General features: G+C 45.1%; 1 protein-coding gene across 9 annotated transcripts in view; it reads left to right on the top strand.

Annotated features, from left to right (window-relative positions):
* The window catches only part of NEDD4L (NEDD4 like E3 ubiquitin protein ligase), a 298669-nt gene that overhangs the window by 266945 nt on the left and 15824 nt on the right, over positions 1–15900 (top strand). For all 9 annotated transcript variants that reach the window (XM_054583731.1, XM_054583732.1, XM_054583733.1 and 6 more), the window contains 5 exons: positions 6558–6623; positions 8455–8684; positions 10102–10223; positions 12597–12667; positions 14318–14413. In XM_054583731.1, coding sequence (XP_054439706.1) covers positions 6558–6623; positions 8455–8684; positions 10102–10223; positions 12597–12667; positions 14318–14413 — 585 coding nt within the window. The remainder of the gene's footprint in view (positions 1–6557; positions 6624–8454; positions 8685–10101; positions 10224–12596; positions 12668–14317; positions 14414–15900) is intronic.

Raw genomic sequence — 15900 nt, forward strand, 5'->3', positions numbered from 1 at the left:
TTGTCGCTAACCTCTGGAGCTGGCAGATACGAATTTCTGTCTCCGCTGACCCACTAACTTTCTCATAGTCCCTTCGTGTATGCCAGGTGGGAAAAGAACGAGTTCTGCATTAGGTATGGCGCTGCCTTCTTAAAATGCTGCCGCACACTGTTCGTAAGGAAGACCGAGAGCCCTGGGACATTCAGTAGTAATGGACACTTGGTATCCGCGCCCTGGGAGGAGTCTGTAGAACCGGGCGCACCTCCTCAGCAGGGAGTGCATCAGCGCCTCCTGCTGGTAATAACAGTGCAAGGAGGTGATTTGGAATTACAGGGAAGGTGCAGGGACCACAGAAGACTGCAAATTTGGGATTCTTTTAAAAACTGGAGGAGCACAAGAAAGTTAAATTTATCATATCATATTGAGAGCTAAGCTAAGAAGCCAATGGGTATATTTAAAGCACTAATTTCGTGGCTTTAATATGAGTCTGTTCAAATTATGTTGTGAATTATAAAGGTAAGTCCATTTGAAAACGTAAATGATACTGTAGTGCAAATGCACCTTGGTACCTGACATCCCTTTAGTTATGTGTTGGGTCTGTTTATTCGATTTGTTCAGCGGGTCTGGTACAGTTTACAAAGTGCCCGGTAATGCCTGGGCTCAAACAGTCCACTACTTTTTCTCTATGTAGCTTAATAAATACCTGCCATCCTACCATGGCTTCTTTTTTTTTTATTCACAATCACAATAAGTTGCTAGAATCGCATTTATCTCTTCTCCATCATGAAAAACAGGTAAATTCAAGAAACGAAGCTGTTTTCAACTGACAGAAGATTTTATGTGATATTTCTCAGTCTTTTTCAAATCATTTATATGGTTTATTGATCATCTACGTTCACTCAAGAATGTAGTCTTATTACTATTGAAAATTGGTTAGCATCATAAATCCAGGTAGATATGCCCCTAAGAGAGATCTCTATTTCTTTGTTTTCTTAAAGAGCTTGGTTTACTCTTTAATATTAGCGCTTTTTCTTTCAGTAAGAGCATGTGTCCTTAGGTAATTATCAACTTAGTGTAGACATCTGGTCTTTGTTGTCATTCAGTTCCAAATATTTGGTAATTTCCATGTGATTTTTTTTCTCCTTGGCTTATAAGTTATTTAGAATGTGCTTTTTAGTTTCTAAGACGATGGGAGAATTTTTGCCTGTTTCTTACTGATTTCTAATTTTATTGCATTGTGGTCAGAGACTATTTAATATGGAATATTGATTATCAGATATTTGAAACTTCTTTGGAGGCTTGGCCATTTTTTGTAAATGTTCTTTCGTGTTTGAAAAGACTGTGTATTCTGTCTTTCTTGGGTATAGAAGTGTTCTTCATATGTATGCCATTAGATCAAGCCTGCGGTGTTTAAGTTATCCATTCCCATTTCCACATTTTTCCTGGCTGTTTTATCTCACCAAGACAGCTCCGTCAGATGCCCCCAGTAACTGGCTTTACCAAGCGTTCCACTCATTCTTCTTCATTAGCACTTGTCTAGGCTGTCCTTTCTGTCTCTTGCTGTGGTGTTTTCTTTCCTACCTTCTATTAGATTGACAGAGTACTCTTTATTTTCTCTCATTTTTTTTTTATACTTGCCTGGAAGTTGTATTTTCTATTTCTATTCTCTTAGTGCTCACATTAAAATTTTTAACCAGCATACTTGACTTAATGTCAAAATTAATCACTCTCTGCTCTCCCCCGGACAATATAGTATTAGGGGACGTTAGTGCCATTCTTCCCACTCCGGTTTTCCATTGTTCCGTGGAATTTTAAAACTACCTTGTCTTTAAATGTCCCAAACCATCATTAATATTTTATCTTTTTTTTTCCAAACAGTCTCAGTGCTCACCTAATTTCACTTAGATGTAAACAGGTTTCTTTGCCCACCACTGACCCTTGCATTTTTTTTCTGGGTTAAGTTTTGTTGTTAATGACATATCACCTCTAGTTCGTAGTTCCCAAAGTATGGCCTACAGATCAAGAGTATCAGTATCACCCAGAAACTTGTCAGAAATGCAGGTTTGGGGCCCCATCCCAGGCCCGCTGAGAACCAGCCCGCTGCGGGGCGGGCCCAGCCACTCACCTTCCCCAGGTGTGCCGGTGTCCGCGCGAGTCGGCGACCCTCTTCCGCAGCAGCAAGGGCCGTGGGAGCCTGAGTGGAGCACTTGCTGAGTCTCAGGGGACTTACTGGACCTCCCTGTGAAACTACAGTTTAGCTGAGTATAGAATTCTTGGTTAACATTTATTTTTCTCAAGTACTTTGGAGATACTCTTTCATGTCTTCTGGTCTCATTAACTGATAATGAGGCGTTTGTTGTTAATCTAATTATCTTTTTTTATGGGTAACTCCTCTTTTCTTTAGTGGTTTTGAATTTTCCTCTGGGTATTTGATGTCCTGCAGTTTTACTCTGTCCTAAGGGTGGATGAATTTTAAAAACTTTATTCTGCTTTGGACTCATTGTGACTCTTCAAGACATTGGGACCATGTCTTTCCTCCAGTCTAGTAAAGTCTCAGCAATTATTTCTTCACATGTTGCATATTTCCCATCCTTTTGAAATACCTGTACCAGTAACTCTTGGGTCATTGATTCACTTTCACAATTATCTTCTGTGTCTCTTAGCTTTCATATTTCCATCTCTCTCTTATTGCCGTATATAGTGGGCTCAGCTCTTTCAGTTAATTTTTTCTTAATCTTTTTATATAATCTATCTTTATCGGTTTATTTTACCTATTATTTCAGTGACTGTTTAATTGCTCAAAGCTCTATTCGCTCTTTTTTAATTTGCTTGATCTTTTAAGCTATTTTTCTGTCCTGTTCTTTCCTTTTTTAAAAATATTTATACTTCCAGCTTTTTAATCATTCTTAAAATAGCCTCTTTTCTGGCCTTTTTCAGATTATTATCTCTGGTCCCAGGGACATACAGTATTTCCACTTGTTATGTCTGTAGATTCTCTTCAGTTGTAGTTTATTGCCTGGTTCAGTTTATAATTTGTGTGTGTGCTCACCTTCATTTTTTTTTCACATGGGGCTTTTGTAAGTTCTGACCTGTATTTACCGTTAACCACTTAGCTTGGGTTCACTCACCCCCACTTAGCATAACCATGGATTTCATACCCACTTTGGTGTAGCCTTGGAGTATGAATTTATCACAGGTCTGTTTCTTTTTCTTTTTCTTCCATTTATGGTCCTGGACAGAAGGTAAGCTTCCTTGCAACTTTCCTGGGCCAGTGGGTAGATTTTTCTTGTCCCTTTTTCAGATGTCAGTTTTGAGCAGGGAACTCTGTTCCGGCTCCCTAAGTCACACAGACCGTTGGCCAAGTTCTGTGTCCCCCACTGGAGGATTAATAGCCAAGCCGAGACGCTTGTGTGTAGGTCCAGCGCCCACTTATTTCTCCATGTTGAGTCCTTCTGCTTATCTGGTACCTAGAGTTCCTCTTTTTCCCCAGTTTTAAAAATATATATTAGGGGAGAGGGGACCCTCTCTGTGTCAGCCCAGCGCAGTGTTACCGTCAGTCAATATGCTGTCTGTGTAACAAATGTCACCATTAAAAGCTTTCGTAAAGTGCTCCTTGTGCTTGCTGCTCTTATGAGTACTATCATGCTGTGTCACACTTTGTACTTTCCCAAGAACTTGATAATCAGCTGCTTGGACACGCTCAGCGATCCCCTCTGGAAGGGAGGGAAGACCTGATTATTCCCAATTTGTCAGAAGGTCAGAAAGCTAATTTTGTTGCCAAAACTTCCTGAGGACTAGAGCCCCAGGGGTGCGCGTAGCCGCGCCAGTGTCCCCACGTCACGCAGGGACCCTTCTGTCCAGAGAGCTCCAGTGTCAGCTGGACAGCTGGAAGGGAAAGCCTTCAGAACCGTCTGGCACAATAAGTCAGGTTTTCATTTAGCTCCAAAGAAAAAGCATGTGTTAGGCAGAGCAAAAGGGCTTTAAACAACAGACGTGTGATTTTTTTAAATAGCTTATTTTACAAGTTAAGTTGTATATAAGAAAACAGAATGCCATATTTTCATGGAAGAGTAAATGAGTTGGCCAAAACAAGAAAGATACACCCATGGTTCTTTTCGGAGGCTGCACCTGTGGAAGTCTCTGTCCTGTTGCGTTGCTGGAATCTTCTCAGGAGGAGAACATACAAACCTCCTCTCCTTCCAGTATAAGAACTACGTCCAGAGAGAAGTACCGAAGGAAGACAAAGATTTTTTCAGCATTCAGGCGCCAGCCCACAGCAGGAGAAAGGCCAGAAATGTCCCAGCATCTCATTCCTACCCACGTCTAGTCAGCGCCTGCCACGTTAGACGGAGACCAGCAGCTGCCACGTTAGACAGCAGACAAGGGAGTCGATGTCACGGGCTGGGGGCAACCTTTTACAGTGTATTCTGTGGGACAGTTTTCATGTAAGACTATTGAACTTCACAAGGATGAATGTTTAAGCCTTTTTTCAACATTTTCAGGGAGGGGGGGAACTTAAACAAAAAGTAATTGCTGGGGATCAAATTTTTGGAAACGGAGGTACCTTAGTTCATCTAGTCAAATCCATCGCGGAGAGGTTGTCCCAGAGCTGGCTGGCAGGAGAGTCTGTTCTGAAAGTCCGCTTTTCTAAGGCTGGCATGGGACAGTCCCGGGGACTACATTTTTTTAGGTTCATTTTCCTCTGTCACAGTTAATCACAGCTAAGAACACCCCCCGAATACGTTGCCTTCTCACGGCTTTGCGCTCACTGTCCCTGTCATGATGTTCTCCCCCCCGTCACCGGTTTCTGCTCAGATGTCCTTTTCTCAGAGCGGCCTGCCTTCCCTTTCCTGATCAGCTCCTATAAAATAGCCTCCAGGAACTTACCTCTTTTTCCTTGTTTACCACTATTTATTCCTTTGCTGCTTCTTACCTGTTGCTCACAATAGCTTGTCAGCTCCGGGAGGGAATAGGGAGAGAACTCTTAGGTTAATGTGCCATTATCTCCCCAGCACCGCAAATGCCTGGCACAGAGGAGCTGCTCAAGAAATAGCCTGTTGAAAAAATTGGCAAATGCATCACCAAAGAATGAATAAATAAACTAGATAGAAAATCTTAGTTCGTTATGGGATAGAGTGATAGTTGGGAAAGAAGCATGTTAATATCCTTATTGGCTTAAGTCAGAATAGTGTATCTTTTCCTTATACTGGTGCTTGTCCAGATACTGACAAAATTTCTACTTTTCTAGAATAAGAATTCATACATGATTTCATCAGACTAAACACTGTCCAGAATAAATATGATATGTGGGCAAATCCAGTGTTCAGTGGAACAGCAAATAAAGAGTGGATTGAAAATGAAGGCAAGACCATAAGTAGTATAAATTGTCCTTACTATGTAAATACCATGTCTTTTTTGCTCTTGAATTACAAAGTGAAACACTGACATGATCGTTGTTCGCTATAAGAGTGGTTGTTTTTGTTTTGGCTTAGTTATTTGTGTGATTGTCTCAAAAGCAGTATGAAGAAGGGAGGCTTATGTTTTTCATTTCTCCTTTTTCAAGTTAGGAATAAGCAAGGTGAAGGTATAAGGTTTGGAGTCCGGAGACACTGTACTAAGGACCAGTATATTTTATAAAGTTAGCCCAAAAAGACATCAGCAGAACTGTTCTGGCCTGAATGCACACTATTTGCCAAACAGCAATGAGTCATTCTGAGTATGAAGCTGCCACAGTTATATCCATGTGTTTGCAAAAGCCAGTCCCTCCTGCTTCATAAAATATATATCTATGTATGCCTTTTCACTAGCTTGGAGTCAGGGCTCTGGCTATGGTAAGCTACATTGTAACATAGCAAGTAGAGAATATTTAAATGACTATATTAAAATGTTATTACTTTGCCTAAAGAGACTCCAGAACTTTCGAGGAATGATGGTTAGCTCAGTTACAGAGCCACCCCTGCGGTGCTACCGCTCTGCCTTGGAGGTGAGGCATTTAAGACCAAGAGAAACCCTTGCCCAAGGCTGCTTGCCAAGTAGGAAGGGGCAAACCTGACTCGCCAATGGGAGACTTTTCCAGAGTGCCGTCTACCTGGTCGTACAGTCCTTGATAAGAGTATCGGTTCAGGTGCCTCTCTCTGCTCATTATACTTTCTCTCAAAGACTTTTAAAAGCATGATTAGTGTTTTTCAGAATGACAGGATGGGTCACTTTGGGATTGTATTTAAAGTATCATAACCAATACCTCGTATCTCAATGACAGCGAAAAAAAAAAATTACACCCTGACTCATATTCAGGCAAAAGTCGTATTGGAAAGTGTATTTTATGTAGCATATCCCTAAATGACTTCTTGAGTAGCAATATAGTTGTTTTCAGGGGTGAAAGTCCTATTCAGTGCTGATTTGCATTAATCATTTCTAGAACTTTTCCATGTGCTGTGCAAAATGTACATTTCAATATAATATGGAGAATGAGAATTTTAACGTTTATGATTCATGAAATTCTCTAATTGTTGACTCAGTTTACATAAAATTTTAAGCATACTGTATACATTGTTTATATTTGTACATTTATCTTCTAGGCGGTTCCTTACTCCAGAGAATTTAAGCAGAAATATGACTACTTTAGGAAGAAATTAAAGAAACCTGTGAGTAACATGCTTCCAAAACTGCTGTTTCAGTCCTTTGTAAGATACCAAAGTCACTTCAGTAAGAACAACTTGTTCGCTGCTTTTCTGTGTGTACTAAAAAGATTACTTTGCTTTTTTCACTCCACTTTGATCCACCTGCATCTGCAATCTGAATTTTCTTTTTAACAGAAACGGTAAGTGAAGATGAACTAATATTACATATCAAATCACCTGAAGGGTAATTTCCTATGTAATAACATAAAAAGGTAGAAAGGATTTTATGGGCAGTAAAATAATCCAGGACCTAGTCAAAAAAATTCGGAGAAGCCTATGCGATTGCTTATGGTTCTATTTAATAAAACCTAGGGCCTAGTTAGCAAAGTGGTCAAGTCCTTCCCTTTAAATTCAGAAGTGTAATTTTAATTGTAATATCGATAACAATATAATTTGTAATATCATAACACAGGGTCCGGCACAAATAACACCCCTGTCTTATTACAAAATCTTTTATTACAAAATCATAAGCATGTAATTCTGTAATACAACAATATCACACTCAAACATACCACGTGACATTTTAGGTGAAATGTTCAAATTAAAACTATAAATTATTACATTTATATTATTACCCTACCAACCACACTCAAGCAGGTGTTGCTTCTGCCAGACCCTGTATTTGGCATATTAAGACCAAGTATAATTTTCAGATGGAAATTCTCACTGGGAAACCCTACAAGATTTCCACAAATCTGAGAAACACGGTAACATTTTTCAGGCAGTTTTAAATTAATCATACTTTCTACTGACTCATCAGCCCAAATTTGACAACATTATGCCTTCGGTTTTCCTTTGTGACTTCATGTCTCTGATACAGGTTTTATCGGTTTCCTCCTCAGTTTGCACATTCACTGTGTGTTTTGGCCGTGGGGGTGTTTTGTCTTGTTGGTGGTTTCCCACTGAGGGAGGAAGAGCGTCCAGTCCTCGTCCTCCCACCCCACTCAGGTCTCCCCGGTCTCCTGTGCTTTCTCTGGCTCTGTTCCCTCAGTCAGGGTTCTCTTCTCTCTCCCAACAACCTGATTCTCATAGCCCTTGAATAACCCTTTTGAAATGACTCACATTTGAACACATACTATCCCCGCAAAGGGGCTTCGTGCACCCCCTGCGTCACCCCCAGGAGTAAGAGATGACTTTGTGAACGTCACCCTCTGTCACTCTGTATGGCACTTTCCCTCACTGACTCTGCAAATCCATTTTCGCAGCAAGGCTGCCCGTCCCTCATTTTTCCAGGAAGCAGTTACAGCTTGTCAAGTACTTCTTTATTTTCCTATTTATTCCCTGTGGCCTTTGGGATGCTTTCCCACCACTGGGCATGATAATCAGGGCCCCTTCCCCAGGGCAGCAGAACCGGCCTGTAGGCGTCGTGGACCAGCTGGACCCGCCACCACCGTTGTGAACACGCCCATCCTGGCCCACTGGGGATGGTCGGGGGTTTGGAGGACCTGGACTAAAGTCACTTTCTTTGACAGAAACAGTATATAGAGTTGACCGTATTTCAGTTGCCAGGGGTGGATCAAGCTCCCCACGGTTATTTATAAAAGGGGGATAGGATGACCGTGTCCTGCGCAGCCGAGTTCCTTCCGCAGCACGTGCCGCGGGCTCCGCCTGACCGCTGCTGGCGGCTGCTCTGTGGGCCTCCGCGCGAGGGCGAGCCTGTCTGTGTGCGCAAAGAAAATCCACAAAGGCGGGAGGCTCGCTGCTTGTGCGTTGGAAGACCGCCATCCTTTCTGTTCTCAGAAGGAAGGTATATTTACTGTATGATTGTGTGCCTTTTTTGTTCCTTTTTTTGCAGGCTGATATTCCAAATAGGTTTGAAATGAAACTTCACAGAAATAACATTTTTGAAGAGTCCTATCGGAGAATCATGTCTGTGAAAAGGCCGGATGTCCTAAAAGCTAGACTGTGGATTGAGTTTGAATCAGAGAAAGGCCTCGACTATGGGGGCGTGGCCAGAGAATGGTTTTTCTTGCTGTCCAAAGAGATGTTCAACCCCTACTATGGTCTCTTCGAGTACTCTGCCACGTAAGTGTGGGGAGTGAACTCAGAATGTGTCCCCACGGAAACGGTTTCATTCTTAATAGTTCCAACTTAATGACAGATTAAGCGGCTCGCTCTTTTGAAATGAATGAACATGGCTGATTTCAATCCCCACCTCCCACACCCAACACACGCTCCACCCCTTGTGAGCCTAGAACAGGTTCTGCCTATTCCCGGTGAAATAATGTACGCTGCCAACAGCTAAAAATGATTTTTTTTCTTGTCTGTTAGGTTCTTGTAATTAAAATAAAAAATGTGCTGGGTACTTATGGTAAGGAACAGGAAGCAATTGTCATTCGTAATGTTATGTTAATTCAGGAGAATTTGTCAATGTCAGAATTCTGAAAGTCATCCCCCTCTCATAGACAAAAATAGTTTCTCAAGTTACTTTAAAGGCAACTTCTGATGCACTTTGAGGAGGGCCCATTTTGCTGGACCTTCAGGGAAGAACCAGACCCCCCCCCCCATCCCTGCCCCACCCTGGGCTCTGGGATCTCATTGTTGCTGAGCAAGGAAACTAAGACAGGTTCCAGTGCTTTCTCAGGAATCCAGCATTGGGTGCTCACAAGGCCAACCATTCCTGCTCCGTGCTGTGGACCCGCATACCACGTAGAATAGTTGTGGACCTTGCTGGAAGGCACCCTCAGGATCCTGCCCGGGCGCTCCAGCCAAGAATCGCCTGGCTTGTTTGTTGTTGTGTGTTGTTGTCCCAGAAGAAAGCATGCAGTGTAAAACTGATCAGAACCATGAAAGAGGCAGGCAGGGTAGGGGGGCAGGATCCTCAGCTCTCACCTGCATTCCCAAAGGTCCCCTGAGAGGGTCGGTCTGTAGAGCCCAACTTGGAAACCACGGATCCTCATGATGTTGGGACCAAAGACGGACGGGGGAGCATTTTTGTCGTTTGCACTGATAAGGCAGCGGTGGGCTGTCACCGGCGCCCTTGGGGCCTGGCAGGGCGCGGCGGCAGTCAGACCAAATGTTGGGCCCACAAGGAAAATCTTGATCTCCAAACGAACAGCCTCTCCCTCAGAGAACCTAAAGCCCTCATTGCCAGTTCATTCTTTCACAGCCCCTTTGTTACGTGATCAATCGCATCTTCCCAAGGTATTCGGCTGGAGCCTGTGAGACTGGCACTTTTGCAGATCAAAAATAGTCAACTAGAAACCCTTTCTTACAGTTTAACTTACAAAGGGCATAGGCACCGGCTCCATAGGACCTCAGTCCTGGTGACAGACAGAGGCTAAGTAAACGAGTCGCATCCTGTAGCTTTTCCCCATCAGGGGCAGAAAGCCTGGTAAAAGGCATTGGCACCATGAAAGCAAATGACGGGGCAGGGGAAAAGGCAAACGCGTGCATTTCTTCTTTAAAAACATGAGCTTTTTCTCTCTTTTCCTTCCCCAAGGGACAACTACACACTGCAGATCAATCCCAATTCAGGCCTCTGTAATGAAGACCATTTGTCCTATTTCACTTTTATTGGAAGAGTTGCTGGTCTGGCAGTATTTCACGGGAAACTTTTAGATGGTAAGTTATGAAAAAGCCTTGAAGTCATACAAACAGGACAGGGCAATTTGTGATTCCTTAAGAGGTGTCTTATCTTTCACGTTATAGATGACCAGCAAAAGCAACACTGGTTCTGTGTCATTCTGTGAATTACTGTTACATTTTGCCCGTAATGGAGGCGCTTTTCCCAGCTGTCAATTTGAGCACTGAAAACACAGTGTAAAATTTCCTTACAAAAGAAGCTAGTATGAGGCACAGAACATTCTGTGATGGTGTATTTTCTGCTTTTAAGAATAACTTTTTTTTTTTTTTTTTTTTTTTTTTTAGCAAGAGCTAGATTTGGTGACAGATGGAAACACTAATTGAAAAGTTAATCAGAATAATCTGATTCCTCCAACATCCTGCCATTGTTTCATTTGTCTCCAAATGATTGTTTTTGTTTGAGTGCAAAGAGACTGCAGATGATTGCAGAGCAATGGAGTAAACTCGGCCTCGGCCTTGCCCTGGGACCGCGGCTACGCAGATGGCGCAGGCTGACCGCGTTCCTATGCAGAGCTTTAGGCCACGGGCGCTCCTCAGGGCGCCCTGGGAGTTAGACGTCAGACTCCCCCGCCCCCCAGCTGTATGGGTAGACTTAGGTGGGGACTTCTCATAGATTTGGTCCTTTCAACAGTACTGCCCTTGAGGGAAATCATCATTGAGGAAGGAGAATCGGAAATATTTTTAAAGGATTTAGGGGTGAAATGGTTGAGGATGAAAGACAGTGAGATTTGAGGTTGACCTTGCAGTTTCGGTAGAGAGAGAGTGCGTCTGTGGAACCTTAGCGAGTCCAGTAAATAATCGATGCACCCTCCCTACTTTATCCTTCAATATGTTTTTACTGTTACTCATGATCCTCTGATTTCAATGTTTTATTTTTAGCTGGGGAAAGAAGCACTTTTTTTCATTAGAAAGAAACTACATTCACTCTTTCTATATACGTATGTCGTATGAATGTATTTTCATTTGCTATATTGAAGTCACACCATAGATTATTTCAGCTGTTCAGATTCACTTCAGCCTTTTCCTAAGTCAGTCTATATACCTGCTGCCAAGTGAAAAGACATTCTTAGTGTCTGTGGGGAAATACAGAGAAATGCCAGATCTGACCCTCACCTCTATGAACTTACAATTCTAGCGGGGAAACAAAATGCAGGAGACTCACAGTGATGGGGTCCAGCGGAAGGGGGTACAGAGAGTGCTCCGAGGAGACCCTGATTTGGCTGGAGGGTCAGGGACACTTTCAGGATTAGGCACACCTTGCCAGCGGCATGGGATCTGAGCATTTAGAAGCTGGGGCCGTTTCAGGAGAGCAAGGGCTGGCTGAGTCAAGGCTTGTTGGGGGCGTCATGGAGAAAAGCAGGAACAAACAGGGGAGCCCAGGAGACAACTGCAGAAGGTGGTTACCAGCGCGTGCCAGGAATTGTGGAGTTGAGAGCCGGAACGCACACAGGTGCGTGTGGTCAGCGGCGTCTTTGTTTCTCAAAAGCTCAACCACACATCCCTGTGTCAGCTTCGTCCTCTGCCTCCCCGACACCAAAGGTGTTTGAGTCTGAGCCTTGGGGCCACCTGAGCCAGTGCAAATGGGAATCCGCTGCGGAGGGTTGGTGACTGATCAGATGGGGGTGGGGCCCCCATAATTGGAGGCGCGTGGTGCTGACCTGCCAGTGGACAAAGTGGATGGGGGGCCCTGTGTGGCGGGTGCCCGTCCTCACTGCCACCGCCTCACTAAGGGCTCAATCAGTTCTCCCTGGGAGGATGGCACAGCCTTCTCAGTGGTCTCCCTCATGTCCTTGTCCCTTTCCTGCTTTTTCTTGCCCTTCCTGCCCTAGCACGACACTGAAACACAGGTGGAATTTCCACCTGGCCTTTCAGTGACTCCCCATTGCCCTTCAAGGGGGCAGCCCACGCTCTCCTGCACCCCACGCAAGCCCCGCGCTCCCCAGTCCCTCCTCGGGCCTGTCCGCCCCAGGTTCCCTGTGCTGCCACCCTGCAACCACTGGCGAGTCCCGCTCTTGTCCCTCTGCCTGGAGTGCTCTTTGTCCCCTATTCCTGTGCCTTGTTCGCACTGCAAAATCCTGCGGGGCCTTGAGGCCTGTTTGTCACCCCCAGGAGCCTTTTTGACCTCTATACCACCTCTGTTAGAATGACTGCCCTCCTTACTAACTGTCCCCCACGCCCGCCCCCAAAAAAAAACAGGCAGGCCCTCCTCTGCTTGGTCACAGATTACCATCAAAGGTCTTCGATCTGTCCTGGTCTCTCATGCAAATTGAAAGCCGGTTTGTCTTCTGTTTCGTTTCTGATGCACAGTAGTATGAACGATTTGAAACTCATCCGGTTTCCATTGTATTTTAGGATTCTTCATTAGACCGTTTTACAAAATGATGCTGGGAAAGCAGATAACCCTGAATGACATGGAGTCCGTGGTGAGTGAACGCGGACCCTCCCCCGGGCGTCGTCGGGGCCCCTCACGCCTGACAGAAAAGCAGCTGCGGCCGAGGTGCAGTCACAGCCATTTTTATGGGTGTCGCCCTTCAGTGTGAATAACAGGGAACATTTAACTGTTCGAGAATTTCATTGATCTCCTTAATCTTCCGAATAAGCAAATCACGGCTCATGGTAACTGGAAGCATGATTCTTGGGTTGGACACACCTGCCTCTCGGTTACCTCTGCTTCCCCAGGGGTAGTGTGACCAAATGAAACCCCAGGGTCCCCTGGAGACCCCATCGCAGCCCTTGTTTTCCACTGAAAACCGCTAATACTGTATGTGTGGCAGTCCATCAGCTATTCCTCTGTTTTCTGGCTCAGAAAATGGCAAGGGCCAAAACGCTAAAGGGAAGAGTGTGTACGTGGAACGGTGTGTGGCCTCTGCGTAGGGGGAGGAGTAAAACAAGTTAGAGGGTGCAAACTCCTGTGCCAAGTGACTGGGGTTCCCCTGCTGCGTTTGACTCATCTTACGTAGGCTGACCATTTTAGAGCTGAAAGGATTTTCTGTAGAAACAAAAATTGATGTGCTTCACAATCTACTTTTTGCTTCTATTTTTCTTTTCATTTACCTGCCCCCGCCCCCCACTGCCGGCCCCCGAGCGTGGGGGTGATTGCCTGAGCCCCAGCGCACTCGCGCAGGGCCGTCGAGAAGCAGCGTAGTCCCCTGCGGTGCTTGCAGCTCCGCTCTCAGGTCCTGTCACTGGAGTCAGGAAGCCCCCCGCCTTGCTGTGATGTTGCCTGTGTCTCGTGTGGTGGGTCTGTGAGCCCGTATTCTCGTTACTGGCCATCACGGATCGCCGCTTCTGCACCGCACCTGTGTGTGAAAGGCGAGGAGGGTGCGGGCGGTGACCTGGAACCCCCTCACTGGCTTCTCCGGGGGAGGGCTGGTAGGCTCAGCCGCAGGACCAGTCTCAAATTTCTTTCCAGCTTGCTCCTTCGCCTTGTGCTTTAGATTTGATTGTGGTATAATGAGGAAGCGACGGCTACAGACATGTCTCTTAAAGTCTCAGTTAATTCCGTACCACAGGCTGACGGAAGAGACACACATTCTGTTTGTCCTCAGAGCCTCGTGTGCCAGCACTGGCGTCCCCAAGAGAGGCCAGGCCCTTTCCCTTGTGCTTGTGTCCTCGGTCCTTCTGTTTGCTTACACTGACTTACAGAGAACAGTAAAGCCCAGGAAGAGGCAGAACTGAAAGCCATTGATATTTAATTAGTTAAGACGATCTCCATTCTTCCTATTGTCCTTTGATAGTCTCCCTCTTAAAAGATAGAAACTATATTAGTCTTCCATGCTCAGTTGTGGAACTTGATGCTGGCCATGCAGCACTAGTTGCTTTCTCTACACTTCACACAGAACAGAATTCAACAACAACCCCCTGTTGCAAATAAAACTTGTATTTGGCTTGCCTTTTAAACAAAATGGGTCAACTAGGTTTGGGAAGGAATGGAAAACGTTGTATTAGTACCTAATGTAATTGTTGTGCAATATAAATGGAATTATGTTAGGAGGACTTAATAATTTAAAGTCAAACAAGTTTGTATTTTAAAAAGGAAAAGCTCTGTTTTAATGTCCGTGTCATTTCTGTAGGACAGTGAATATTACAACTCCTTGAAGTGGATCCTAGAGAATGACCCCACTGAACTGGACCTCATGTTCTGCATTGACGAAGAAAACTTCGGACAGGTAGGTCTGGGCAGCGCCGAGAGCTCCTCTCTAACTTCCAGGGCGTCTTTGCTTGTGCACAGGTTGTAACAACTTTTCTGGACCATTAAAAACCACCACCAGGAGCTTCCGGTGTTAATCAACATCCCATTGTATCAGCACCTTGTTCTTATACTAGAAACCAAAGCCCTAATTCCAGCAAAGTCCCAGAAATCCTAAGGCGTGAACTGGCACCTGCTTCTAACCTAAAGCAAACCTGCACGTAAATGTTTGTGCCATGGTTGTAGAATGCAGGTACTTCCAGAAATAGTGTGTTTCCTTAATGATGTAAATACACGCGCAGAAGGAGGTGACGTTGCGGGGACCTTGGGTGTTTTTCTCTGGGTGATGGTTCCGTTGCCATGATGGAATTTGTCTCCTGGGCCTCGGCAGGCTCAGGTTTCTCTACCTCCCTTCCTGCTTCATGCCAGATACTGTCGTTAAGGTTGGATTAGTCAGAAAGCTCAAGGTCAAAGATAAAGTCAGCCGCTTGGAATTTTCATCATCACCCACAAGCTCTGTAGGACAGGTTTACTTAAACCTGAAACCTCTGATTCGTTTGTGGTAACCAGTGATACTGATGCTTCTGGGGAGGTCTTCTCAAGGGCTGCCCAGCCCTGGTCCCTGTCCTCCCACGAAAGCCCAGAGACACTTCCCGTCTCCATGGCCAGGTCAACATGGCCCTGAAATTAAGGAGATCACGGAGCCGATAGTAAAGATTGCCTTATGGAAAAAGAAATAGATTGGTTCCTTTTGCTTCAAAGATTATTTGACGTTTACTCCGCTGTTAGGAAATATGTTGAGGGGCTCTGTTGCGTCCCGATGCTGCGCTCGGTGTTACAGGTGAAGGTGGGAAATCAGGCCGCTGCCCTCCTGGGTTCACAGTCATAGAGAAAAGAAGCTGATGCGGCTAGATACAAAGGAATTCCTAACAACCGGGGGCGAAAATCGTTGCGCAAGAAAATGATGGCATAGATACGGCAACCACTTGTTCATATGCTTGAGCCAGGAAACCATCACTGGTGGGAGTCCTTGGAGTGGGCAGGACGCGGGGAATCTGTTTTCCTGCCGGATTGGTTGGGTGAGATTCATAGAATGTCAGGCACCAGAGATGAGAGGCACCTTATGACTTCGTGTAAAGATCAGAGTCCATTAAAAATCTTATTAGGCCCCCAACTTTTTGTTCTATATTGTGCTTCATGCCTAAAAATCTCCACAAATGGATACTGCTGGCCTCTGTGGGCATCTTGTCTTGGGGTGCAGGGAAGGAAATCTTTTCTGCAGCCCCCGGCCCCCACCCCGAAGCTGTCCCCTCCGGTTACCAGTGGCCTCCTCAGGACTAAGCATGGGGACTCTCTTCCAGCTCCTCCGTCGCTGCATGCAATGCTAGCTGCTCCCTGTCCCCTCGAAATGCCTGTGGTCACAGCGCCTTCACCCTTCACTCCTTCTTCCCCAGCTCTCGCCACTTT

Source organism: Pteronotus mesoamericanus, unplaced genomic scaffold, assembly GCF_021234165.1.
Source record: "Pteronotus mesoamericanus isolate MK-2021 breed Mesoamerican mustached bat unplaced genomic scaffold, CSHL_Meso_final contig_74, whole genome shotgun sequence".
Classification (NCBI taxonomy): domain Eukaryota; kingdom Metazoa; phylum Chordata; class Mammalia; order Chiroptera; family Mormoopidae; genus Pteronotus; species Pteronotus mesoamericanus.